The 27788-nt window shown below is 46.7% G+C and overlaps 1 protein-coding gene across 3 annotated transcripts in view; it reads left to right on the forward strand.

Moving 5' to 3' along the window:
- Positions 1 to 27788, forward strand: part of COG1 (component of oligomeric golgi complex 1) — an 86887-nt gene that overhangs the window by 53366 nt on the left and 5733 nt on the right. For 2 of the 3 annotated variants that reach the window (XM_063961161.1, XM_063961159.1), the window contains exons 7-11: positions 20042 to 20833; positions 21659 to 21805; positions 22370 to 22531; positions 23111 to 23238; positions 23334 to 23442. In XM_063961161.1, coding sequence (XP_063817231.1) covers positions 20042 to 20833; positions 21659 to 21805; positions 22370 to 22531; positions 23111 to 23238; positions 23334 to 23442 — 1338 coding nt within the window. The remainder of the gene's footprint in view (positions 1 to 20041; positions 20834 to 21658; positions 21806 to 22369; positions 22532 to 23110; positions 23239 to 23333; positions 23443 to 27788) is intronic. The other variant, XM_063961160.1, reaches the window with a different exon arrangement.

The raw sequence follows: 27788 nt of genomic DNA on the forward strand, positions 1-27788 counted from the left end.
CATATCATGGTCCCCGCTGGTATTTCTGTGACTGATTTTAGCATGTTCAGAAATGCGGTAGTGTCTTTGATAAAACCCCTCTGTTGTGTGATCAAGGGCTGAAGGATGCTGTCTAAGAATATGGATACCGGTTGATAAAGTGCTCCTTGTGCGGATATGATTGGTCTCCCCGGTGGTTTTACTAAGTTCTTGTGTATTTTTGGTACCGTAAATAGTACTGGTACCACCGGAAATTCCTGCTTTAGTGCCGCACAAAGCTTGCCGGTGATCTCATTGGACTGGTGTGCCCGGTCCAAGATGCCATCCAATTCCTCCTTGAATTTCATAGTGGGATCTGTGGCCAACTGCTGATAGACTGAACTGTCAGCAAGCTGGTTATATATTTCGGATTTGTAGTCCACCAGGTTCATAACTACGATCCCGCCCCCTTTGTCAGCGGGGCGGATCACGATGTCCCTGTATGCCCCCAGCTGTTTCAGGGCTCTGAATTCCGCCTTGGACAGATTGTAATGTATTTTTGTGGTGGCTGCTGAATATTTGGAAACAGACTCATTCAAGAGCCGAGAGAATGTCTTGATGGAGGAGTTGTGGGATGTGGGGTCAAACTTGGATTTGTGTAGGGAACTTATAAAGGCCTGATGAGGATCCATAGTTGTAGGCGGTAGTTGCGTTTGGAAAAATTCTTGCAAGCGGAGTTTACGGGAAAACTTATGCAGGTCCGTTTGCCATGCCAGTTGGTCAAATTTGTTGGTTGGTATAAATGAGAGGCCGTTACTTAATGCTTTTATTTCTATATCACTTAAGTGCCGGTCCGACAGATTATAAATTAAGTCTTCTTCCTGGAAGGTACGCTTCTGGATCCTGGAGTTCTGTTTGCCCCTGCGGGTGGGCGTCCTCTTGTTTTTGTTGTAGCTTCTGTGGCCACTGCAGGGGAATTCCCTAAAGGGATGCTGATGTTGTCTGTTGGACCTTCAGAATCATTCACCGCGAATTCGCTATCGCTATTAGATGTTACTAATTCAGCACTGTTCTCCTCTCTTCGCTTTCGCCAGCTGTGTTTGGCCCTGTAATTATAAGGCTTGTGATTCCCGGGCTCGCCTCCAGACACCCAGCGATAGACCTTATTGGTCTCATAATCCTCTTTCACTATTAGAGATTTATTGCGCTTGAATCTGATAAGCTCTTTTTTGTACGCCTCATTCTGTTGCTGTAATTTCAGGATTAGGGCCTGGCTGCTATCCATCTGTAGCAGTGTTTTGTGTGCTGCCTCTAGTTGATGTATTTTGTCCCTTGTGATCTTGAGTTCCCGTGCGGCTTCTTCCACTACCAGCAACATCAGGTCTAGGCTACACTTATTCAGAATGCCTATCCATCGGTTACAGAAATCCGCATTAAATCTGCCTATTGTGGGGACGTTGCGGACGCGGAACCCACGGGGAATCCTTTTCTCCTTGTGATAGTTGGATAACGATATCCCATGCATAAGGTAATCACATTCCCGGCGTTTAAGCTTATTTAGCTGATGATATACGTCATTTATAGTGAACTGTTCCTCCGAGTCGGCCAGACTCTCCGTAAAGTACAGTCTCTCAGCATCCGCCTCTGTGAAACTATACGCCTCTGTGTCTGCTGTAACAAGGCCTCCAAACCCGGCCGCCGTCCCTTGCGACATGTCGGTATGTGCAGGCAGTATTGAGTATACTGGGTGCTGTTGGCAGGATGTTCAATATGTAATAAAAACTTTCTATTCCTCTGTAGTGAGACAGGCAGAAAAAGTGTCCAGTGACTTGTTAAAGTGCAAGTGTGCAATAAAGTGCTATTACTGTGAAGTGCAAAAATTCCGTGCTTGACTCCTGGGTCTTCACCTTTCCACAAGGGGACTGTTTGATCACAAATCTCCAATGAAGAAAATTGTAAAAAAAGTCACATGAATTACAGGGGTGCCTTGCCCCAGGTGGATCGTGCAGGGAATGGCCCTGTACGTCCCTAGAATATGTGTCGTATAGGACCGGCACTCACCTCTCATAAATACTTTGCTCCGGTGCCCTCTGTGAGTAATCGATATCCAACTGTCCCAAATATACAGCGGCACTCAGAGACTCATAATAGGTGAAAAAATGTGCAAAAATTTATTCCATGCTACAAATTGTTCAGGCCAACGTTTCGGGGCACATCCGCCCCTTTGTCAAGGTGAACCACAAGTGAAAAATAAACATATACAGTACCTTATATTGTGTAGTGGGGAAGACCCGCTGGCGGGAAGCATCGTGGCTGCCGGTGGACTGTGCGTCTCTCCCGGCCGTCTCCAGTATAGTGACGTCATCCGTGCGCCGCGCAGCTTCCCCCCGTGTGCCGTCAGCCTCCTGTGTAGCCTAGGAAACCAGGACGCCTTCGTGTCCTCTACCTCCGACACGCTGCGTTCCCATGGAAACCCGGCATTACACTGGGGCCTGGCTTCCGGATTGTTCTCCGCTTACGCCGCACTGATGACCTGGTGAAAAAAGATGTGTTTGCAAGCAGGCACTGTGTATAGTGATGAGCCTGCTGTGTACTCAAACCCTGTCCTACCTATTCATACTATAAACATACAAAAATATGAAGAAGCGAAGAGAGGAGAACAGTGCTGAATTAGTAACATCTAATAGCGATAGCGAATTCGCGGTGAATGATTCTGAAGGTCCAACAGACAACATCAGTATCCCTTTAGGGAATTCCCCTGCAGTGGCCACAGAAGCTACAACAAAAACAAGAGGACGCCCACCCGCAGGGGCAAACAGAACTCCAGGATCCAGAAGCGTACCTTCCAGGAAGAAGACTTAATTTATAATCTGTCGGACCGGCACTTAAGTGATATAGAAATAAAAGCATTAAGTAACGGCCTCTCATTTATACCAACCAACAAATTTGACCAACTGGCATGGCAAACGGACCTGCATAAGTTTTCCCGTAAACTCCGCTTGCAAGAATTTTTCCAAACGCAACTACCGCCTACAACTATGGATCCTCATCAGGCCTTTATAAGTTCCCTACACAAATCCAAGTTTGACCCCACATCCCACAACTCCTCCATCAAGACATTCTCTCGGCTCTTGGATGAGTCTGTTTCCAAATATTCAGCAGCCACCACAAAAATACATTACAATCTGTCCAAGGCGGAATTCAGAGCCCTGAAACAGCTGGGGGCATACAGGGACATCGTGATCCGCCCCGCTGACAAAGGGGGCGGGATCGTAGTTATGAACCTGGTGGACTACAAATCCGAAATATATAACCAGCTTGCTGACAGTTCAGTCTATCAGCAGTTGGCCACAGATCCCACTATGAAATTCAAGGAGGAATTGGATGGCATCTTGGACCGGGCACACCAGTCCAATGAGATCACCGGCAAGCTTTGTGCGGCACTAAAGCAGGAATTTCCGGTGGTACCAGTACTATTTACGGTACCAAAAATACACAAGAACTTAGTAAAACCACCGGGGAGACCAATCATATCCGCACAAGGAGCACTTTATCAACCGGTATCCATATTCTTAGACAGCATCCTTCAGCCCTTGATCACACAACAGAGGGGTTTTATCAAAGACACTACCGCATTTCTGAACATGCTAAAATCAGTCACAGAAATACCAGCGGGGACCATGATATGTACCATTGACATCTGTAGTCTGTACACCTGCATCCCCCAAGCCCAGGGCCTGACAGCAATGAAAGAATTCCTAACCAAAATCAATATGGACACGTTCAACATGGATCTTTTCCTCAGACTTTTAGAACTAACACTCACAAGGAATTATTTCCTGTTCGATGGCAGGTTCTTTCGCCAAACAAGTGGGTGCGCGATGGGGAGTAACTTATCGCCATCATTTGCAAACGTGTTCATGCTGCAGGAAGAGCAGGAAATGTTCTTCAACAACCAGGAGGCTGCTAAATACATCATAAAGTACTGTAGGTACATAGATGATGTGTTTATCCTATGGTCGGGGGGCCCGGATCAGTTTAACGAGCTTATTACCTCCATCAACAGCAGGGATTCACCCATTAGGGTCACGGCACAAAGTAGCCATGAGGCCCTCAATTACTTGGATGTCTGGGTATCCATCAAAGGGAACAAGATCAGCACTGAAGTGTACTATAAACCTACAGACAAAAACACATTATTAAGAAGCAACAGCCACCATCCCAGGGCTCTAAAGAAAGGGCTGCCCAAGTCGCAGCTCATCAGAGCAGCCAGGATCACCAGCGAAGCATCCGATGTTGAGGGAGCTTTGAATAAAGTGGTGACGCGCTTTATGGAGAGAGGATATGACAGAAGAGAACTATTGGAATGCAAGCAGGCGGTCTCTGAGATACCGAGAACAAGGCTATTGGAACAACGAGACAGGGAGAACACCCAAGCCATACCGTTTGTCACTAAATATAACACTTCAAGTCCGGTGGTACCCAGAGCACTCAAGGCTCTCTGGCCCATTGTTGCAACGGACAAGAATTTGCCCACATTTCGGCAAAAGAAACCACTGGCATGTTATACTCGTAGTAAGAACATTAAGGACATGGTGATGCATACGGACATCACGGGGTTTGACAGAACAACGCCAATATCTACGTTTCTTATCAAGGCCCCGGGCTGCTACAAATGCCTGGGGTGTGATACATGTAAGTACATGTGTCCGGGCAGTACATTTACTTCATGCTCTTCAGGCAAATCCTTCAAGATAAATCATGTCCTCTCTTGTACAACAACGTATGTAGTATACGTAATAGCGTGCCCATGCCAGCTCCAATACGTGGGCAAAACCATACGCACCTTCAGAGAGCGTTTTGCCATGCACAAATCTTCAATCAAAGCTGCACTAGCCGGAAAACCCACGGATCAGCCAGTGGCGAAACATTTCAAAGAGATGGGACATGTACTGAAGGATATGAACTTTTCTATTATCGACCATGTCCCCAGAAGGATCAGAGGGGGGGATAGACATGGTCAACTATTACGCATGGAGGCAAGATGGATGTATAAACTGGACACCATAAGACCGAAGGGCCTTAATGAGATGATACAATGGAATGTATTGTAGCCTTTAAGTACAACCACCCCTGATGCACTATAGTCTAGCCCCTTGTTTTTAGAGTCCAGTATATGCATGTCAGAGTGAGTAGATTTATCTGGGGTGCCCTTGGTAGTGACTGGATATTTTTGCTATTTTTGTATGTTTATAGTGTGAATAGGTAGGACAGGGTTTGAGTACACAGCAGGCTCATCACTATACACAGTGCCTGCTTGCAAACACATCTTTTTTCACCAGGTCATCAGTGCGGCGTAAGCGGAGAACAATCCGGAAGCCAGGCCCCAGTGTAATGCCGGGTTTCCATGGGAACGCAGCGTGTCGGAGGTAGAGGACACGAAGGCGTCCTGGTTTCCTAGGCTACACAGGAGGCTGACGGCACACGGGGGGAAGCTGCGCGGCGCACGGATGACGTCACTATACTGGAGACGGCCGGGAGAGACGCACAGTCCACCGGCAGCCACGATGCTTCCCGCCAGCGGGTCTTCCCCACTACACAATATAAGGTACTGTATATGTTTATTTTTCACTTGTGGTTCACCTTGACAAAGGGGCGGATGTGCCCCGAAACGTTGGCCTGAACAATTTGTAGCATGGAATAAATTTTTGCACATTTTTTCACCTATTATGAGTCTCTGAGTGCCGCTGTATATTTGGGACAGTTGGATATCGATTACTCACAGAGGGCACCGGAGCAAAGTATTTATGAGAGGTGAGTGCCGGTCCTATACGACATATATATATATATATATATATATATATATATATATATATATATATATATATATATATATATATATATATATATATATATATATATATATATATATTACAGCAAGTAGAGGCAGCACTCGAATAGTTCATGAGAATCAAAGGCAGGTATATATCAACGTTTCGAAAGTTTATTCGTCATCAGGACGATGACTAATAAACAGTCGAAACGTTGATATATACCTGCCTTTGATTCTCATGAACTATCCGAATGCTGCCTCTACTTGCTGTATTTTGGACCTTTGCTGTAAGGAACCTAGGAGGGCACCGGAGAAGGCTGGACTTTATTAATGGGGGTGCTGCTTCAATTCTAAAAAAAAAATATATATATATATATATATATATGTACACTGCTCAAAAAAATAAAGGGAACACTAAAATAGCACATCCTAGATCTGAATGAATGAAATATTCTTATGAAATACTTTGTTCTTTACATAGTTGAATGTACTGACAGCAAAATCAGACAAAAATTATCAATGGAAATCAAATGTATTAACCCATAAAGGTCTGGATTTGGAGTCACCCTCAAAATTAAAGTGGAAAAACACACTACAGGCTGATCCAACTTTGATGTAATGTCCTTAAAACATGTCAAAATGAGGCTCCGTAGTGTGTGTGGCCTCCACGTGCCTGTATGACCTCCCTAAAACGCCTGGGCATGCTCCTGATGAGGTGGCGGATGGTCTCCTGAGGGATCTCCTCCCAGACCTGGACTAAAGCATCCGCCAACTCCTGGACAGTCTGTGGTGCAACGTAGCGGTGGATGGAGCAAGACATGATGTCCCAGATGTGCTCAATTGGATTCAGGTCTGGGGAACGGGCGGGCCAGTCCATAGCATCAATGCCTTCGTCTTGCAGGAACTGCTGACACACTCCAGCCACATGAGGTCTAGCATTATCTTGCATTAGGAGGAACCCAGGGCCAACCGCACCAGCATATGGTCTCACAAGGGGTCTGAGGATCTCATCTCGGTACCTAATGGCAGTCAGGTTACCTCTGGCGAGCATATGGAGGGCTGTGCGGCCCCCCAAAGAAATGCCACCCCACACCATTACTGACCCACTGCCAAACCGGTCATGCTGGAGGATGTTGCAGGCAGCAGAACTTTCTCCTTGGCGTCTCCAGACACTGTCACGTCTGTCACGTGCTCAGTGAGAACCTGCTTTCATCTGTGAAGAGCACAGGGCGCCAGTGGCGAATTTGCCAATCTTGGTGTTCTCTGGCAAATGCCAAACGTCCTGCACGGTGTTGGGCTGTAAGCACAACCCCCACCTGTGGACGTCGGGCCCTCATACCACCCTCATGGAGTCTGTTTCTGATCGTTTGAGTAGACACATGCACATTTGTGGCTTGCTGGAGGCCATTTTGCAGGGCTCTGGCAGTGCTCCTCCTGTTCCTCCTTGCACAAAGGCGGAGGTAGCGGTCCTGCTGCTTGGTTGTTGCCCTCCTACGGCCTCCTCCACGTCTCCTGATGTACTGGCCTGTCTCCTGGTAGCGCCTCCATGCTCTGGACACTACGCTGACAGACACAGCAAACCTTCTTGCCACAGCTCGCATTGATGTGCCATCCTGGATGAGCTGCACTACCTGAGCCACTTGTGTGGGTTGTAGGGAGGTCATATAGGCACGTGGAGGCCACACACACTACTGAGCCTCATTTTGACTTGTTTTAAGGACATTACATCAAAGTTGGATCAGCCTGTAGTGTGTTTTTCCACTTTAATTTTGAGGGTGACTCCAAATCCAGACCTCCATGGCTTAATAAATTTGATTTCCATTGATAATTTTTGTGTGATTTTGTTGTCAGCACATTCAACTATGTAAAGAACAAAGTATTTAATAAGAATTCATTCATTCAGATCTAGGCTGTTATTTTAGTATTCCCTTTATTTTTTTGAGCAGTGTGTGTGTGTATATGTATGTATGTGTGTGTGTGTGTGTGTGTGTATGTATATATGTGTATATGTGTGTGTGTGTGTGTATATATATATATATATATATATATATATAGTAGTAAAGATGATGTGCGGCACTCAGGATTGAAGAAAAGAATCACCACCAGCGTAATGATCAACGTTTCAATTTTACTATGAAAATTGTCATCAGGATCCTGAGTGCCGCACATCATCTTTACTGCATTTACCTATGGGAAAGTGAGGGCACCAGGGACAAATGCACCAGTTATTGGAGTGCCGGACCGTCTTCTACATATATATATATATATATATAAATACAAACAGAAAATTCAGCACTCACCATAGCAAGCTCACTTATCCTTACAACAAAATCATCAATAAATAAATGATGGGGGTTTAGTTAGTGGATTGGCCAATGCACGGAAGCCTGCAAACCGATCGCCAAGGTACCCCACCTTCTTGCAGGTCCTACACTATCACAAAGTCTTAAGAAATTAAAACCTGGCAACTGTATCACACATAATATAATGTAACTGCAAATATGCCCACTAGGTTTGTGCACCTGCCACATACCTTATGGCTTTTAAAAGATACTCTAGTCACCTGACACTGGCTGATAAATTACTAAGGAACAGCTGACACAGGTTTAGGACAATTGAGTTTACACAGGGGTGCATGAAAAAGCTTGTGGCGTGCTTTATGGGTAAGGCAAGAGATGCCTCAAATGCGGCAAGAGGCTCCAGAGGTAAGTCTTGTAAACCCACCACCACTGGTTCTCAGGACCAGAGCATCAGCAGCTCTGTCTCCTCAAAGCCCTCCTCATGATGGTGTCCCTCTGCTTCAGGGCGATTTCAGGGTGGGAGCTCGTCTGAGATTCTTCAGCTCCATCTGGAACAGCTCCTGTCAGGATGCCTGGGTAAAAGACCTAATCTCCCAGGGCTACAAACTGGCGTTCGAAAGTCCTCCGCCTCACAGGCTTTTCAAGTCGGGTTTACCAGCTTCAGAAACCATACGCCTCACATTACAAGATGTTACACGTCAAAAGTAGGCTCAGACCCATGTCATTGCTCCTGTGCCACTTCAGCAACAAGGCGAGGGATACTATTCCAGCCTTTTTGTGTCGTTAAACCCTTATCACTGCTCTCAGAGACTCCCTTTTGAACCGAAAAACCCGCAGATAACAGGTATGGAGGAGGGGGGAGTTCTTGCTCTCTCTAGACATAAAGAACGCTTACCTCGATATTCCGATATGGCCGCCTCATCAGGCCTACCTCAGGTTTGCCCTGTTGGAGGAACACTACCAGTTCCACGCGCTGCCCTTCGGCCTCTCCACGGCCCAAAGGGTCTTCACCAAGGTGGTGGCGGAAATGATGTTCCAACTCAGGATTCAGGAAGTAAACATTGTCCCCTACCTGGACGATCTGCTGATCAAAGCCAGATCAAGGGAACTTCTGCTGGACAGCATCTGCATTACAACGTCCCTGTTGTCCTGCCACGGTTGGATTCTGAATTTTCAAAATTCTCACCTGGTGCCAATCCAGCATCTCCTCCAGTTCCTCGGAATAGTCTTTGGAAACGGTGGCTCAGAAGGTCTTCATTCCTGCAGACAAGGCGAAGGCTTTTCAGGGGTTGGTTCGGGCTGTTCTGCAGCCACACAGGGTCTCGGTATATCTCTGCACCCATCTGTTGGGAAAGATGGTGGCCTCCTTCGAGGCCATTCAATTTGGCAGATTCCATGCGAGGACCTTCCAACTGGATTTCCTGAAGAAGTGGTCGGGATGCACTAGGTCATACGTCTCTCAACGCAGGCCAGGATTTCTCTCCTATTGTGGTTGCAGCCCTCCAACCTCTTGGAGGGGCGGAGCTTCGGATCCAGGATTGGATTCTCTTGACCACGGATGTGAGCTTTCGGGGCTGGGGAGCTGTTATTCAGGGGCCACAGTTTCAGGGCCGGTGATCAAGCCTCGAAGCCTGCCTTCCTATAACCATACTGGAACTCGGACAATGCTCTGCTGCAGGCTTCTCATCTGCTCCAAGGTCAAGTCATTCCATTTCAATCGGACAATGCCACGGCTGTGGCTTACGTCAGTCGGCAAGGAGGGACAAAGCAGGGCCTGCATGCGGGAGGTATCCAAGATTCTCCTCTGGGTCGAAAGGAATGCAAGGGCGGTGTCTGCAATATTCATTTTAGGTGTGGTCAACTGGGAGGCGAACTTCCTAAATCGTCACAACCTCCACCCAGGAGAGTGGGGTCTCCACCCTCAGATGTTTCAACGGATAACAGATCTGTGGGGCTGTCCGGAGATCGATCTGATGGCCTCTCGGTCTTTGAGAAAGCTGCAGGTACTGCAGCGAAACGCGTCAGGTGTTTTGAATCAGGATCACCTTCATCAATTGGGAGCTGCACTTACTACATCCGGATCTTTAGTGGACTTCTACGAATCACGTATAAAGGAAAAGGCGAACAACCTGCCAACTGGTAACCCAGCCCTGCTACTCAGCATTGAGGACTCCGCATACTGGTGAGGATACAAGAGTGTTTTGGTTCTACCCGCTTAAAGGGACGCTACCCAGAGAACCCCCTCCTCCAGCGGTAATATATGTGGCACTGTTGCCATCAGGACTGTGCCAAAAAGCCCAGGTGTTACCTAATTCCAATACCGTCAATAATAGTCCACACAAATTAAGAAAACGGATAGCACAATCAAGGCAGCTCCATGGTGATTCTGTTTGCTGTAATTTGATTATTATTCTCATTTAATCATCATTTTTATTGATACATTGTATGTATTTTTATTAAACTATTGCCTTTTTTCACCATTAATCCATTCAGCTCCACGGGTTCTTATCTCCACCATGATTAACGAATATATTTGTTGATTTTTACATTTATCACACAGCGCTGCTATTTTGTTAGTTGTTTATTGTCCTTCACATCCAACCTCCTTTTGTGCCGCCCACAGCACCTTGGGATCTCAACGTGGTTTTGTCCTTTCTCCAGTTCTCTTGGTTTGAACCTTGGATGTCGGTGGAGAACAAATACCTTACGTGGAATACAGTTATGCTGGTAGCTTTGGCTTACGCTATGAGCGTTTCAGAACTTGGCGCTTTGTCCTGTAGAAGTCCCTACCTGGTCTATCATGACTACAGAGTGGAACTCAGAACTCAACAACATTTCCTGCCTAAGGTGGTTTCTGCATTCCACTTGAATCAGCCTATTGTGGTTCCGGCAGCTTTGGCCACTTCCTCTATTTCTGAGTCTTTGGATGTGGTGGAAGCCCTGAGGATTTATGTCAAGAGGACTGCTGTGATTCGAAAATCTAATTCCCTCTTTGTGCTATATGATGCTCTCAAAAAGAATCGTCCTGCTTCTAAGCATCCCATTGCCCGTTGGATTAGGCTTCCTGTTCAACAGGCGTATACTTCGGCGGCCTTGCCTATTCCTCGGTCTGTGAAGGCCCACTCCACCATCTGTTTCGAGGTGTTTCGGCCATGCAACTGTGCCGGGCAGCTACCTGGTCAGGGACAAACCGTTTTACAGGTTTGATACCCTGGCTACAGAGGATGTCCAGTTTGGACATACGGTGCTGCAGATGTCTCAGCATGTTCCCACCCATTCTGGAAGCTTTGGGATGACCCCATTGTACTAAGTTGTCCCCAGTATCCCTTATGGATGATAGAGAAAAGAGGATTTTAATAACCTACCATTAAATCCTTTTCTTGTAGTCCATAAGGGAAACTGGGCGCCCACCTCTGTGCTTTGTTTTTCCTGCAAGCTTAGTTCTTGTTTGTTGGTTACACAGCTGTTGCTGTTCTATGGTTCACTAGCTGTTGCTAGTATGTTTTATTTTGATGTGTGCTGGTTCGTTAATCTCACCACTAGTTGTATTGTCATGTTCCTTCTCTCAAGTATGTCCATCAAATTCGGGCACAGTTTTCCTAGACTGAGCTGGGTGGGAGGGAATAGAGCCAGCACACCCTGTTGAAGAAATTTAAAGTGCACTGGCTCCTTTGTACCCCATCTATACCCCATCGTACTAAGTTGTCCCCAGTATACCTTATGGACTACTAGAAAAGGATTTACGGGTAGGTATTTAAAATTTTATAATTTTATACAATTACAAAAGCACAGCACTCCTGATAAGTGCAATACGTAGCTGGTTCCCCACAGATGTGATTACAATATGTAGATACAGCGGCACTCCAAGAAGATAAATGAACACTGCACAGCGTGTTATTATACAGATGCATGCATTGATTCATATTTGTTTGCCTATATGGTGCATTTATAAATAGGTACGTTTAGATGTTCAGGTCTGTATTCATTAGTTTGTGGGTGCGTTGTATGTATTGATGCACGCTTATATCCTTAGACAGCAACTGGTTTTGAGCGACTTTATTGCTGTGTATGGTCCCAAATTAAACATTAACAGTGAATATTCTGCGGTAAGTACTGTAATTAGTGATTTATAATAAAGATAAGAAATGCTTGACCAATGACATAAAAGTAGAATTTTTGGGAAAGTGTGACATCGTTATTTTCACAAGATATTCTAAATTCACATCGGGTAATTTTTGCCTATCAATAACGCATCAGTTCAGTTAAGGATGGAAGTACTGTAGGTTTTGGCGAGTGTATATGTGTGTGTGTGTATATATATATATGTGTGTGTGTATATATATATATATATATATATATGTGTGTGTGTATATATATATATATATATATATATATATATATATATATATATATATATATATATATATATATATATATATATATATATATATATATATATATAATTTTTTTTTTTTTTTTTTTTTTTTTAATTTATATATATATATATTTATATATATATATATATATATATATATATATATATATATATATTAGATGTAGTGCCCAGCACTCCTGGTCCTATAGTGCATAGATGCCTGGGTGCCCTCCACAGCAGTAAGTATAAACAGTCAAGAAAAAAATGGCGTCACTCCAGGTCTTAAGGTGGTAAATCTTCAATCAGAATAATATAGAAACCTCACAAAAACCAACGTTTCGGCGCCCGTAGCCCCTACACACACCTTGACAAAGGGGCTACGGGCCCCGAAACGTTGATTTTTGTGATGTTTCTATATTTACCACCTTAAGACCTGGAGTGACGCCATTCTTTTCTTGACTATATATATCTATATATATATATATATCCTGCTTGCTCGCAGTGATTGTTCCTCCTGCATTATTATTATTATTATTTATTTCTAGTATGATCTATTTTTCTGCTGCGGGGTGCACTGGGCTCCACAAGAATTGACATTGGGGTGTAGAGTAGGATCTTGATCCGAGGCACCAACAGGCTCAAAGCTTTGACTGTTCCCAGAATGCACATCGCCGCCTCCCCTATAACCCCGCCTCCCTGCACAGGAGCTCAGTTCTGTAGTTGGTGCTGCAGTAAGCAGGCACATAACAGAGGGGCTGCTCCAGGCAGCCCTAAGAAGAGCTTTTTTTGAAGAAAAAAGTGAAGACTTCAAGGGCAGCAGCGGTGGTAAATGTCAGACATTCACTGCTGCAGCTCCAGCTCTCCCCAGCGGCGCTGTACACTCCCGAGCCCTGGTTGCCGGGTAACTACAGCAGGAGGTTCCGGTTTTCTTCACGTCAGGCACACACGACGGGGGCTCTCCGGGATCGCGTGGCCGCACTTCGGGAGGTGGTGAGTGGGTCCCGCTTGCGGGACCCGGTCTTTATCGCGATCCGGCGCAGTCAGTGGGAGGCGGGCCGTGTGCGCTGGCGGTGGACACTGTTGCAGTACAGGCGATCCCACTAGATCACCAGGGCATGGGTGCAGGTCAGGTTTTCTCTCTAAACCATTTTCAGTAGCCCACAGTACCCGGTGGTTTTGCCAGCAGGGGGATAAGGCTTAGACCTGAAGCCCCCTTCCCCCCACAGCCCCTGGGCTCCATTTCCTGCAAATGTTCCCACCCTGGAGCTGCATATCTATCTCTCCCTCACTCCCTGTCAGTGTCTGGGCGCCATTATCTCTCAGCTTCACTGTTCCTGGGACTGCTTGGGCAAATCCTCCTGTGTAAAGTGCTGGTTGTCAGTGCTGTGACTTTACATGACACTTAAGTATTCTACCTGCCTTTTTAGACCGTGCTAGTTAAGAAAGAGTGCATTTAGTCAGGGTTTCTAGTACAATTACCCTGTGATATACATCATCTAGTTCTTACTGTGCAGTGTTAGATCTATTGACTATATAGCTATATATATATATATATATATATATATATATATATATATATATATTATATTATATATGCTAGTCCAGTGCAGTATTATTGTTAGTCACAGTTTGTACAATGCAGAGGTTATTACTATCTGTGTGTGCATTAGATAGCTGAGTGGTGTCCATTTCGTGTCTTTCACTCAACTTGCTATCCCTATATTCTATAACCTGAGGGGGCTTGGTGCGTCAGGTATTGATACAGGATTTTCATAAATATATAATATTGATATAGGATTTTCACAAAGATATACTTTAATACGTATTTTTCTTAGTGATTTAGTCACCATATCTCTCCTTTATCTCTGCTAGTGCTGACTACACTGCGCAGGGGTTTGGGTAAGAGGTATTGTGCTGCTTTACCTGATACTGCAAGTTATATCATGTCTGCTTCTGAGGGTAACGGTTCTGGGGCTGAACACAATGCCGGTGTTGCTGAAGCCACAGATCCCTATGAGGAGAATATAGCAGCTGTGGGCTCTGGTTCTGGGGGCTCCTTGCCCCCCAGTGGGACTGTGACAACGGAGGTACATAATGACCCACCATGGGCCGCTTTTTCCACGCTTCTACATACGCTAGTTAATAAACTAACACCCCCTATGGGACCCCCAATGCCGGTACAACCGTATGTGGTCTCTGCTCAAATAAAGAAGTTGAACCAGTCCCTGACTACTAAAAAGTCTGACCATCGCTCGCCTAAGCCCAAGGGGTCCTCTAAGCGAGCGCTTGTCTCCTCACAATCCACTGCTGTCACTGACACCTCGTCTGATGAAGACGGCACTTACACTGACCCCACAGGTTCTGACTCAGATACTGCTGATGGGGAGGGTAGTTCACATGTGGATGTTCCTGATCTTTTGGAGGCTATTAAGTTAATTCTACAGATTACGGATGATCCCGAGCCATCCGTCCCTCCTAAGAAACCAGATAGGTTCAAGCGTCAGAAGGTGGTTAAACAAGTTTTACTTCACTCTGATCACCTAGTGGATATACGTCAGGAACCCTGGGAAGACCCGGGTACAAAGTTTGTGCCTCAAAAGAAGATGCTGGCTCGCTATCCCCTCGCACCAGAGCTTTCTAAGAATTGGGAAACGCCTCCTCCAGTAGACTCGCATGTGGCTAGGATGGTGGTTTCCTCAGCTCTACCTGTCACTACCGTCACGTCTCTAAAAGAGCCTACGGATAAACGTGTGGAGGGTTGTCTTAAAGCGATTTACACCCTCACGGGTGCTGCACAAAGGCCCACTATTGCAGCAACATGGGCTGCAGAGGCTATTGAAGCATGGGCCTTGGAGTTAGAAGCTGAAATCTCTTCTGACCATACTAGACAATGCTGGTCATATATTGTCACAGCTTCTCGCTATAATAAAGAGGCGGCTTCTGATGCCGGTATCCGAGCAGCCAAGGCCTCTACTACGTCAGTCCTGGCTTGCCGGATATTGTGGCTGAGATCCTGGTCTGTGAATCTGGACTCTAGAAAAACCTTGGAGGTACTCCCTTTCAAGGGGGATATTCTGTTTGGGGAGGACTTAAATAAGATAGTGACTGACTTGGCTACTGCCAAAACTGCCTGTCTGCCAAGTACCGCTCCTTCTGTGTCGAAGGCTAAAGGTACTTCCTTTCGCCCCTTTCGTCCTTCAGGTAAAGCAAAAGGTCAGGCGTACAACAAGCAGGCCCGCACTTCCAAAGCTGGTAAGCCAAAGCCAAAAAGAGCCAGCTTCCAATGCCGATAAGCCTGCCGCATGACGGGGCGGGCCTCCCCCTGGGGGATACCAGGGTGGGGGGGCCGGCTTCTAGGGTATACCCAGGAATGGTTGAAGACCACTTAAGATGCCTGGGTACGGGAAGTCGTCACTCGAGGTTACGCCATAGCCTTCAAAAACCGACCCCCTCATCGATTTTGCCGGACAGACGTCCCGTTGGACCAGACAAAGGCAAACACTCTGCATTCGGTGGTACAGGAGTCGTAGTACAGGTGCCTCTTGCGCAGAGGGGCCGGGGGTACTATTCTCCTCTGTTTCTAGTCCCGAAACCGAATGGGTCCTCCCGGCCCATTCTCAACCTCAGGGCATTGAACAGGTTTGTGAAGGTTTCCAAGTTCCGTATGGAAACCCTTCGCTCTATAGTTCTGGCCTTGGAACCTGGGGACTACATGGTCTCCCTGGACATACAGGATGCTTACCTGCATATTCCTGAGATTTGCTATTGGCAACCTCCATTACCAGTTTCGGGCGTTACCTTTTGGTTTAACAACGGCTCCGCGAGTCTTCACCAAAGTTATGACGGTGGTACTCCGCCGTCAAGGGGTCAGGATACTGCCGTATCTGGACGACTTGTTAATCCTGGCAAATTCCCAAGAACTTATCCTACGTCATCTACATATGACGGTCCGGTTTCTACAAGCCCACGGGTGGCTCATCAACTGGAAGAAATCCTCCCTGATCCCTGCTCAGAGCATGGTGCATCTGGGAGCGCTATTGGACACTCACAACCAGAGGTTGTTCTTGTGTCAGGAGAAAGTCCTGAAGCTTCAGGACAGGATTCGTTGCTTCCTTTCTCGTCCGCAAGTGTCGATACATTCGGCGATGCAGGTGCTGGGCCTCATGGTATCAGCATTCGACATGGTGGAGTATGCTCAATTCCATTCTTGCCCCCTCCAGAGGCTGATTCTAGCCAAGTGGGACGGCCTGCCTCACCGGATCAGGTCTCAAATGATCTCATTGACCTCGGAGATCCGTCTGTCGCTGCTCTGGTGGCCCCAGGACCAACAATTGTGCAGGGGCCGTCCCTTCTGGATATCCAACTGGGTCCTGTTAACGACAGATGCCAGTCTAAGAGGTAGGGGGGGCGGTGCTGGAGCAACACTCCCTTCAGGGTCTGTGGACCAAGGAGGAGTCCCTCCTCTCAATCAACATTCTGGAATTGCGGGCGGTCTTCAATGCATTGAACCTAGCCCAGCATTTATTTCAGAACCGTCCTGTTCAAGTGCAGTCGGACAACGCCACCACAGTGGCTTACATAAATCTTCAAGGCGGCACACGAAGCTGTCTGGCAATGAAGGAAGTCTAACCGATTCTACATTGGGCGGAACGCCATCTACCGGCCATATCGGCAATCTTCATTCCGGGAGTCCTGAATTGGGAAGCAGACTTTCTCAGTCGTCAGGACGTACATGCCGGCAAGTGGGGCCTCCATCCAGAAGTGTTTCAACTCCTAGTGGAAAAGTGGGGTCTTCCAGACGTAGATCTGATGGCGTCTCGACACAATCACAAGGTTCTGGTCTTCTGAGCAAGGACAAGGGATCCTCAAGCAGCATTTGTGGATGCGCTGGCGGTGCCGTGGAGGTTTCGGCTGCTGTATGTGTTCCCTCCGGTGTCACTCCTGCCCAGGGTAATTCGTAAGTTCAAGCAAGAAAGAGGAATTCTGCTTCTCATAGCTCCAGCGTGGCCCAGACTGCACTGGTTCTCAGACCTGCAAGGCCTATTGTCAGAGCGTCCAATTCTACTTCCACAACTCCCAGACCTCCTCGTTCAGGGCCCCTGTTTCTACCAGGACCAGCCCGGCTGTCTTTGACGGCGTGGCTCTTGAAGCTTCCGTCTTAAGGACTAAAGGGTTTTCTGAGGCAGTTATTCAAACTATGTTGCGGGCCCGGAAACCGGCTTCGGCTCGGATTTACTATAGGGTCTGGCATTCTTACTTTGGTGCGCATCTAACGATTATGATGCTTCCAAGTTTTAGTATAGCCAAGTTGTTGGCTTTTCTTCAGCAGGGCCTGGACTTAGGCCTACGTCTGGCCTCCCTCAAGGTTCATATTTCTGCCTTGTCGGTGTGGTTTCAGAGAAAAATTGCGACCTTACTTGATGTGCATACCTTTACTCAGGGTGTGTTGCGTATCCAACCTCCCTATGTCCCGCCTGTGGCTCCTTGGGACTTGTCGGTGGTTTTGGCGGCGTTACAAGAGTCTCCGTTTGAACCTCTTGGTTCAGCTGATCTTAAGTGGCTTTCCCCTTAAGGTGGTGTTTCTACTGGCTATTGCTTCAGCTAGAAGAGTATCGGATTTGGGTGCCTTGTCCTGTAGTTCCCCATATCTGATATTTCACCGTGACCGGGCGGTTCTTAGGACTCGTCCCAGATATTTACCTAAGGTGGTTTCCTCGTTCCACCTTAACCAGGAGATTGTGGTTCCGGCACTTGTTTCTCCCGATCTGTCTCCCAAAGAAGTCTTTGGATGTGGTACGGGCTCTCCGTATCTATGTGAAGAGAACTGCTTCCATTAGGAAATCTGATTCTCTCTTTGTACTGTTTGGATTTCACAAACGGGGCTGGCCTGCTCACAAGCAGACTTTGGCCAGATGGATTAGAATGGTGATTGCACATGCTTATGTGAGGGCTGGTCTGTCAGCTCCTGCTCACATTACGGCCCATTCTACTCGGTCTGTTGGACCTTCTTGGGTGGCCCGCCATGGTGCGACCCTTGAACAATTGTGCAAGGCGGCTATGTGGTCTTCAGTGAACACGTTCATAAGGTTCTATGCCTTCGATATTGCCAATTCCCAGGATGCTTCCTTTGGACGCCAGGTTCTTGTGCCCGCTACAGTGCGTCCCCTCCCATAAGGAACTGCTTTAGGACATCCCCAATGTCTGTCCTTGTGGAGCCCAGTGTACCCCGCAGCAGAAAACGAGTTTTATGGTAAGAACTTACCTTTTGTTAAAACTCTTTCTGCGAGGTACACTGGGCTCCACAAGGCGCCCACCTTGACGCACTTAGCTTCTTTGGGTTGGTATGGCATTAGCCGCTGACACCTCTCCTGTCGTGAGAGTGTGGTGTATGTGGCTACTAACCGTTGTCGTCTCTTTTCCTGCTACTGCAATGGGCTGGTTAACCAAAAACTGAGCTCCTGTGCAGGGAGGCGGGGTTATAGAGGAGGCGGCACTGTGTGTTTCTGGGAACAGTCAAAGCTTTGAGCCTGTTGGTGCCTCGGATCAAGATCCTACTCTACACCCCAAAGTCTATCCTTGTGGAGCCCAGTGTACCTCGCAGAAAGAGATTTAACAAAGGTAAGTTCTTGCCATAAATCTCGTTTTTACTCTCATATAGGAATAAGAATTCCCTGTGCAGCCCTATGTGTAGACTTACTAAAGTTTCTAAAAATGAAAAGTGGAGGTGTTACCAATAGCCAAAAATCAGATTCTGGCTCTCATTTTTTTAGTATACAATGATAGCTTGAATCTGGTTGCTACAGACAACACCACCATTCTTCATTTTTAGAAGCATTCGTAAATATTCCTCCTAGTGCCGATTACAATGCTCCTTCTGTCCTAGGTCACGGGGTGGGTAAGAGACAGGATTAGAAACATGCCATGATGCCAGGCTCCTGTTTCTCCTGCTTGTAGTAAGACGGGTTACATACGATATCCTGGCAGATGGGATGCCGGCTGTCACTATACCAACCGCAGCATCCTGTCTGCTGGAATCCCGGCAACGAGTCCCCTCACGGGCTTGCAGCACTCGCCATAGGTTCGGTTTCTACTCTGTTCGTGGTGTGGGAATACCAGGTGGGTGTTGGGATTCTGTTTGTCAGTAAAATGACTGCTGTCGGGATTCCAGTGTCTGTCTCCTTAACACAGGGATCACAACAGCCGGTATATTGACTGCATCCAGTATAGACAGTAATTAAGCAGGTATAGCAGTGAGGGATGTGGCTCTGTCACACACTGTTGGCCTATAGAGCAGAACCATTATATACAGTTGTAACTTTAGCAATCACAAGATGACAAGTAATTATGAAGTCATTCTATTATATTTTTCATTTCAAGGCAAATATAGCTTACGGTTTGCACGACCTGAATACCACTGTTAATAACTTGTATTATGTCTACCTTATGTACTCAATAAAGAATCTACTTGTGTTATGACCCATATTGGTGTTGTTTTGCAGTGGAGAATGACTGTGGAATATGTATCTGCTGAAAATGTAATTGCTCTCACAATTTTTTATTTTATTTTTTACTCAGACATTAATAAAAGAAGGCCTTGAATCCATATCCAACGACTCTGTGCAGCTCCTACTCTCCTCTCTGCAGGAGCTTGAAGGGAATCCAGACACAGTTAAGCACATCCAACACGAGAGCAACATCTGCTCCTTCCTGTGGTCTGAGAGCCAAAGTGACCTTCCGACAGATGCAGCCTGGGTCAATGTGGGAAGTCGTGAACCCCAGCGCCGGAGCGGCTTGTCGCTGAAGGCACAGGCAGTCACTCCTTGCATTCAGGGATTCTGTCAAGCACTAGACTCTAAATTAAAAATGAAGTTGGAAGACCTCTTCTTTTACCTGCCACGGGACCCATCTGCCACTGAACAGCAGAATGATTCTCTCACAACAGGCGCTAAACTCTCAGCCTTTGATCGGTACGGAGATGCAAGTACAGTGCAGGAGATGTTAAGTCAACATTGCCTTACCTGTATGCAGCAAATTCAGGACTCCGTGAGGTCACAGTTACAAATGGCTGCACAGATAGGACTCGGTGACCATAACACTGTGCTGTTCAGCTCTAAACTTTGTAAAGTACTTTTCCTAGCAAGGCTATGCCAGTCACTCGGTGAACTTTGCCCTCATTTGAAACAATGCATTCTGGGTAAATCTGGTATTTTAGACAAGAGTTTACGGGAGCCTAGGTCTGGAAAAAAGTCTGGTAAAGGAAAGACTGCTGATAAGCCTCAGGTTCTCTGCAAGTGGCAAGAGCTGAAAGATAAACTTATTAAACAGTCCCTGGACGCTTATGCCATCTGGAACTCAGTCGTGGTAAAAGTATGTCCCACATAATGTAGGAAAATCTCATCTACTTAGTTGCATATACCAGGTTTATAGATCAGACTGTCAGATCACTTTCCCATTACACAGCATTTAATGTTTGTTATTGAAATGTTGAAAACAAAACATGTTTAATTACTATTGTGGAGTAAAATATCCTATTGGAGTAAAGGTGATGTGCTGTATGAGCGACGTCACCTAGTGTTTCCCCCTCCTGTGCCGTGTGGTCGGCGGCAGTGCATACACCCTGAGCGATATGACAACCGTATCGCTCAGTGACGTCACGCTGCGGCCTGGCCATGCAGGCAGCTCTTGGACGACAGTCCAAATTGAGCTGCATGCACGGCCAACAGTGAGGGTCATTAACGACCCATGGGGCTGCGCTTCGCTCGTCGTTGCTGGCATACACTCTTGCCGAGAAAGTAAATGACGCCGCTCAGGAAGGGTGAACATAAGCGACGTTGTTTACTTTCTCAGCAAGTGTGTATGCACCTTTAGGCCTAGTTAATGTGAATAATTGCTTGGTATCCAAGAATACACTGCACCATTTCATTTTGGGATGCTCTGGCCACTAGGCGGCAGTGTTTCATGTTTTTGACTGGATAGCCAATTATTGCTTATGATCTGTAAAAGAAGTTTCCAGTTGTGAATGCTTTTCTTCAGTCTTTCTGAAGAGCAGAATGATGCTATAGTTCCCTGAAGAGTAGTTGTTACTTATGTAGTTTGTTCTTACAGATTGCAAGTTTCACAGGCAAGGTTAAAGCAACTCATGTTCAAACTACATTTTTCTTACAAAGTAATTTCTTTTTCTTTTTCTAACAGCATCTAGTTCATTCCTTTACACACACACTTCTGCTTAACGCAGCTGGGTCAGTACTAGCCACTGCCACTCAGTGGGAGGAAACAGAAATTCAAGAGGAAACTGAGGCAGGAAGTAGTGTGACGTCAAAAATCCGGCTCCCGGGGCAGGTGTGTTCTTCCATATTGGTACATTATTTATGGTAAAATGAATACAGCTGGGAAATAGAAAAGGATAAAAAGTGTAACCACCACCTGTATACAAGGGACAGGATTTTGTGGGGCCAAACAAGTTTTGTTCAGTCATGTCGCCAATTCCGAGTAATGTCATAGGCAGGATTCTCGCAAATATGGTTCTTGTTGCAAATGGCTGACTCCAATGTGTGTAGGTAACGGGTATACGCTAATTAGTGCAACTCCTCGCATAAAGAAATCATTTTCATGTTTGAGATGTTGATCATGTATGCCACATTTTGCCAGCTGATAAATATGGTGTATATTCTAGAATATTTGATATTATAATATGGTATATTTGCTTTTATAAAATCACCTCAGTGTCTGCTCACTGCTTCTCCCCCTGTCTTGCCTGCCATCTCTGCTGCTCTGTTCCACCATGCCCCCTTTCCCCGTGCTCTGTCCTGCCCACATACTTTCCCAATAGTAAGCGATCTCACTATATCTAGATATGCAATAAATGTGTGGTCTGCTAATAATATATATGTACATCTGCCACAGTGTTCCTGGTATGTCCAGTCACTCTTGTTCAGCCTGTGTCAAGCAGTTAACCGTGTAGGAGGACATGCATTACCCAAAGTGACCCTGCAGGAATTGCTGAGGACCTGCCTGGAGGAAGTGGTCAGTGCGTATGGGACGCTGTGTCAGGAGACTGTAGGAAAGGTACAGCCTGCCAGTGTTCACTTTTCGTTGCATTATTTTAAAAATATCATACATTTACAATTGTTGGCTGCACACAATGTAGGCGACCATTTTGTGAGCAGAGCCAATATTTATAAGAATGCAGCTTAGACCTTCAGTAGGTACTAGTAACATCCTATAACGTTGCCAGGAGATGGGCTGCTACTGTCCTGTTGTTTCCCATAATTGGGGACACTGCCTGTTGTGAGAGGTGCCCATATGCTTTTCTTGCTATGGTTACGCTAAGTAGCACCTGCAGCAATTGATATAGCCCTGGACTTCATTATGACACAATCATATCTTATTTTTGTCACTAGTTCCTAGTAAATTGGTAGGTGAATATTGGCTCAGACTACAAAATGGTTTCCTACATTAGGATAACTGTGTATAAATGGTGGTTTTGCACATGGCAAGCAGATGTTTTCTTTTATATTCTGAACTTTTAATATGCTCTTATTTACCTGAGAATAGTATTCATAACTGTCCAAAAATGCAAATCTTTTCTGTGTATGTATTACTAAATATATAAAATACATAATTGCATGTTCTTTCTTTAATTAGCAGAAACAGTCCACTTCCCTCACACAGAGCAGAGCTCTGCAGCTGTTGTTTGACCTCCGTTATATATGCCTCATTCTCAGCTCCCGCACCGAAGATGGAAAGAACAGTAAAAACAAGCCGGACTCCAGGTTTGTTCCTGATGCTAATAGGGAAATGTGGCCTAAGATTCCTCTGTGAATGCAGAAGAGATAACTAAATGGCCTTACACCGCATTATGTTTCAGAGTTCAGCAAGTGGCTGATCAGCTGGAGCGATGCATTGACCCATTTGATTTGGATGTTTTCACACCACACTTGAATGTCAATCTGAATCGACTGGCACAGAGAACCTCAGTGAGTCTAAATCTTTACTTGAAGAGGGCTGCATGTATGCTGGAATTGCTGAAAACTGGGAATAGCAACACATTAAGGGGTCTATTCATGAAGCAGTGAAAAGTGTGGAGAAGTGAGCCAGTGGAGAAGTTGCCCATGGCAACCAATCAGCATTGAAGTAACATTTATAATTTGCATACTATACAATTGTACAGAGCCACTGATTGGTTGCCATGGGCAACTTCTCCACAGGTTCACTTCTCCACTCTTTTCACTGCTTCATGATTATACCACCCTATGTACAGGTGAGTCAGTGCCATCTTTGCCGCTAACCATGGCAAATGCAACTCTGCCGCTACTAGCGTGGCCGCAGTGTGCACGCTTCCATGGCTGAGTCACACATGGGCGCAAATAATTGCAGGTGATCAAATCAGTGATCTAGATCTCAAACTAAATGAGAGAACCTAAGCTCTTTATCTCAGTCGCATTAGAAATAATTTGTGCATTAAGTTACAATAGCCTGATTTCTCTGACGTTCTAAGTGGATGCTGGGACTCCGTAAGGACCATGGGGAATAGCGGCTCCGCAGGAGACTGGGCACAACTAAAGAAAGCTTTAGGACTACCTGGTGTGCACTGGCTCCTCCCACTATGACCCTCCTCCAGACCTCAGTTAGAATCTTGTGCCCGGCTGAGCTGGATGCACACTAGGGGCTCTCCTGAGCTCCTAGAAAGAAAGTATATTTTAGTTTTTTTATTTTACAGTGAGATCTGCTGGCAACAGACTCACTGCAGCGAGGGACTAAGGGGAGAAGAAGCGAACCTACCTAACTGGTGGTAGCTTGGGCTTCTTAGGCTACTGGACACCATTAGCTCCAGAGGGATCGACCACAGGACCCGACCTCGATGTTCAGGCCCGGAGCCGCGCCGCCGTCCCCCTTACAGAGCCAGAAGCAAGAAGTGTTCCGGAAAATCGGCGGCAGAAGACTTCTGTCTTCAACAAGGTAGCGCACAGCACTGCAGCTGTGCGCCATTGCTCCTCATGCACACCTCACACTCCGGTCACTGATGGGTGCAGGGCGCTGGGGGGGGGGCGCCCTGAGGGCAATATAATACACCTTGGCTGGCAAATCATCACAATATATAGTCCCAGGGCTATATATGTGATAAATTACCCCTGCCAGAATCCATGAAAAAAGCGGGAGAAAAGTCCGCCGAAACAGGGGCGGGGCTATCAACCTCAGCACACTGGCGCCATTTTTTCTTCACAGTGCAGCTGGAAGACAGCTCCCCAGGCTCTCCCCTGTAGTTTTCAGGCTCAAAGGGTTAAAAAGAGAGGGGGGGCACTAAATTTAGGCGCAATATGCGTATACAAGCAGCTATTGGGGGAAAAATCACTCAGTTATAGTGTTAATCCCTGCATTATATAGCGCTCTGGTGTGTGCTGGCATACGCTCTCTGTCTCCCCAAAGGACTTTGTGGGGTCCTGTCCTCAGTCAGAGCATTCCCTGTGTGTGTGCGGTGTCGGTACGGCTGTGTCGACATGTTGGATGAGGAAGGTTACGTGGAGGCGGAGCAGAGGCCGATAAATGGGATGTCGCCCCCTGTGGGGCCGACACCAGAGTGGATGGATAGGTGGGAAGGTATTAACCGACAAGGTCAACTCCTTACATAAAAGGCTGGATGACGTAACAGCTGTGGGACAGCCGGCTTCTCAGCCCGTGCCTGCCCTGGCGTCTCAAAGGCCATCAGGGGCTCAAAAAACGCCCGTTACCTCAGATGGCAGACACAGATGTCGGCACGGAGTCGACGAGGTTGAGACATATACACAATCCACTAGGAACATCCGTTGCATGATCTCGGCAATGAAAAATGTGTTACACATTTCTGACGTGAACCCAAGTACCACATAAAAGGGGTTTTATGTTTGGGGAGAAAAAGCAGCCAGTGTTTTGTTCCCCCATCAGATGAGTGAATGAAGTGTGTAAAGAGCGTGGGTTCCCCCGATAAGAAAATGGTAATTTCTGAAAAGTTACTGCTGGCGTACCCTTTCCCGCCAGAGGATAGGTCACGTTGGGAGATATCCCCTAGGGTGGATAAGGCGCTCACACGTTTGTCAAAAAGGGTGGCACTGCCGTCTTGGGATACGGCCACTTTGAAGGAGCCTGCTGATAAAAAGCAGGAGACTATCCTGAAGTCTGTATATACACACTCAGGTACTATACTGAGACCTGCATTTGCCTCAGCATAAATAGTGCTGCTGCAGCGTGGTCTGATACCCTGTCAGATAATATTAATACCCTAGACAGGGATAATATTTTGCTAACATAGAGCATATTAAAGACGTTGTCTTATATATGAAGGATGCACAGAGGGATATTTGCCGTCTGGCATCCAGAATTAATGCAATGTCCATTCTGCCAGGAGGGTATTAGAGACCCGGCAGTGGACAGGTGATGCTGCCTTTAAAAGGCACATGGAGATTCTGCCTTATAAGGGTGAGGAATTGTTTGGGGATGGTCTCTGGGACCTCGTATCCACAGCAACAGCTGGGAAGAACATTTTTTACCTCAGGTTTCCTCACAGGAGAGTGGGGACTTCATCCAGAAGTCTTCCAAATGATTGTACACCGTTGGGAAAGGCCACAGGTGGACATGATGGCGTCCCGCCTCAACAAAAAGCTACAAAGATATTGCGCCAGGTCAAGGGACCCTCAGGCGATAGCTGTGGACGCTCTGGTAACACCGTGGGTGTACCAGTCGGTGTATGTGTTCCCTTCTCTGCCTCTCTTACCCAGGGTAATGAGAATAAGAAGAAGGAGAGGAGTAAGAACTATACTCATTGTTCCGGATTGGCCAAGAAGAGCTTGGTACCCAGAACTCCAAGAAATGATCTCAGAGGACCCATGGCCTCTGCCGCTCAAGACGTACCGCGGCTGCGTTGACGGCATGGCGGTTGAACGCCGGATCCTGAAGGAAAAGGGCATTCCGGAGGAAGTTATCCCTACGCTAATTAAAGCTAGGAAAGAAGTGAACGCAAACCATTATCACCGCATATGGCGGAAATATGTTGCGTGCTGTGAGGCCAGGAAGGCCCCAACGGAGGAATTTCAGCTAGGTCGATTTCTGCACTTCCTACAGTCAGGGGTGACTATGGGCCTAAAATTGGGTTCCATTAAGGTCCAGATTTCGGCTCTATCGATTTTCTTCCAAAATAGAACTGGCTTCACTGCCTGAAGTTCATACATTTGTTAAGGGAGTGCTGCATATTCAGCCCCGTTTGTGCCTCCAGTGGCACCGTGGGATCTCAACGTGGTGTTGGATTTCCTGAAGTCGCATTGGGTTGAGCCACTTAAATCTGTGGAGCTACAATACCTCACGTGGAAAGTGGTCATGCTGTTGGCCTTGACGTCGGCCAGGCGTGTATCAGAATTGGCGGCTTTGTCATGCAAAAGCCCTCATCTGATTTTTTTATATGGATAAGACGGAATTGAGGACTCGTTCCCGATTCCTTCCTAGGGTGGTTTCAGTTTTTCATGTGAACCAACCTATTGTGGTGCCTGCGGCTACTTGGGACTTGGAGGATTCCAAGTTACTGGACGTAGTCAGGGCCCTGAAAAGTATATGTTTCCAGGACGGCTGGAGTCAGGAAAACTGACTCGCTATTTATCCTGTATGCACCCAACAAGCTGGGTGCTCCTGCTTCTAAGCAGACTATTGCTCGCTGGATCTGTAGCACGATTCAGCTTGCATATTCGGCGGCTGGACTGCCGCATCCTAAATCAGTGAAAGCCCATTCCACGAGGAAAGTGGGCTCTTCATGGGCGGCTGCCCGAGGGGTCTCGGCTCTACAACTTTGCCGAGCAGCTACTTGGTCGGGGTCAAACACATTTGCTAAATTCTACAAGTTTGACACCCTGGCTGAGGAGGACCTAGAGTTTGCCCATTCGGTGCTGCAGAGTCATCCGCACTCTCCCGCCCGTTTGGGAGCTTTGGTATAATCCCCATGGTCCTTACGGAGTCCCAGCATCCACTTAGGACGTCAGAGAAAATAAGATTTTACTCACCGGTAAATCTATTTCTCGTAGTCCGTAGTGGATGCTGGGCGCCCATCCTAAGTGCGGATTGTCTGCAATACTTGTTTATAGTTATTGCCTAACTAAAGGGTTATTGTTGAGCCATCTGTTGAGAGGCTCAGTTATATTTCATACTGTTAACTGGGTATAGTATCACGAGTTATACGGTGTGATTGGTGTGGCTGGTAGGAGTCTTACCCGGGATTCAAAATCCTTCCGTATTGTGTCAGCTCTTCCGGGCACAGTATCCTAACTGAGGTCTGGAGGAGGGTCATAGTGGGAGGAGCCAGTGC

Source organism: Pseudophryne corroboree, chromosome 3 (genome assembly GCF_028390025.1).
Source record: "Pseudophryne corroboree isolate aPseCor3 chromosome 3, aPseCor3.hap2, whole genome shotgun sequence".
Taxonomy (NCBI): Eukaryota; Metazoa; Chordata; class Amphibia; order Anura; family Myobatrachidae; genus Pseudophryne; species Pseudophryne corroboree.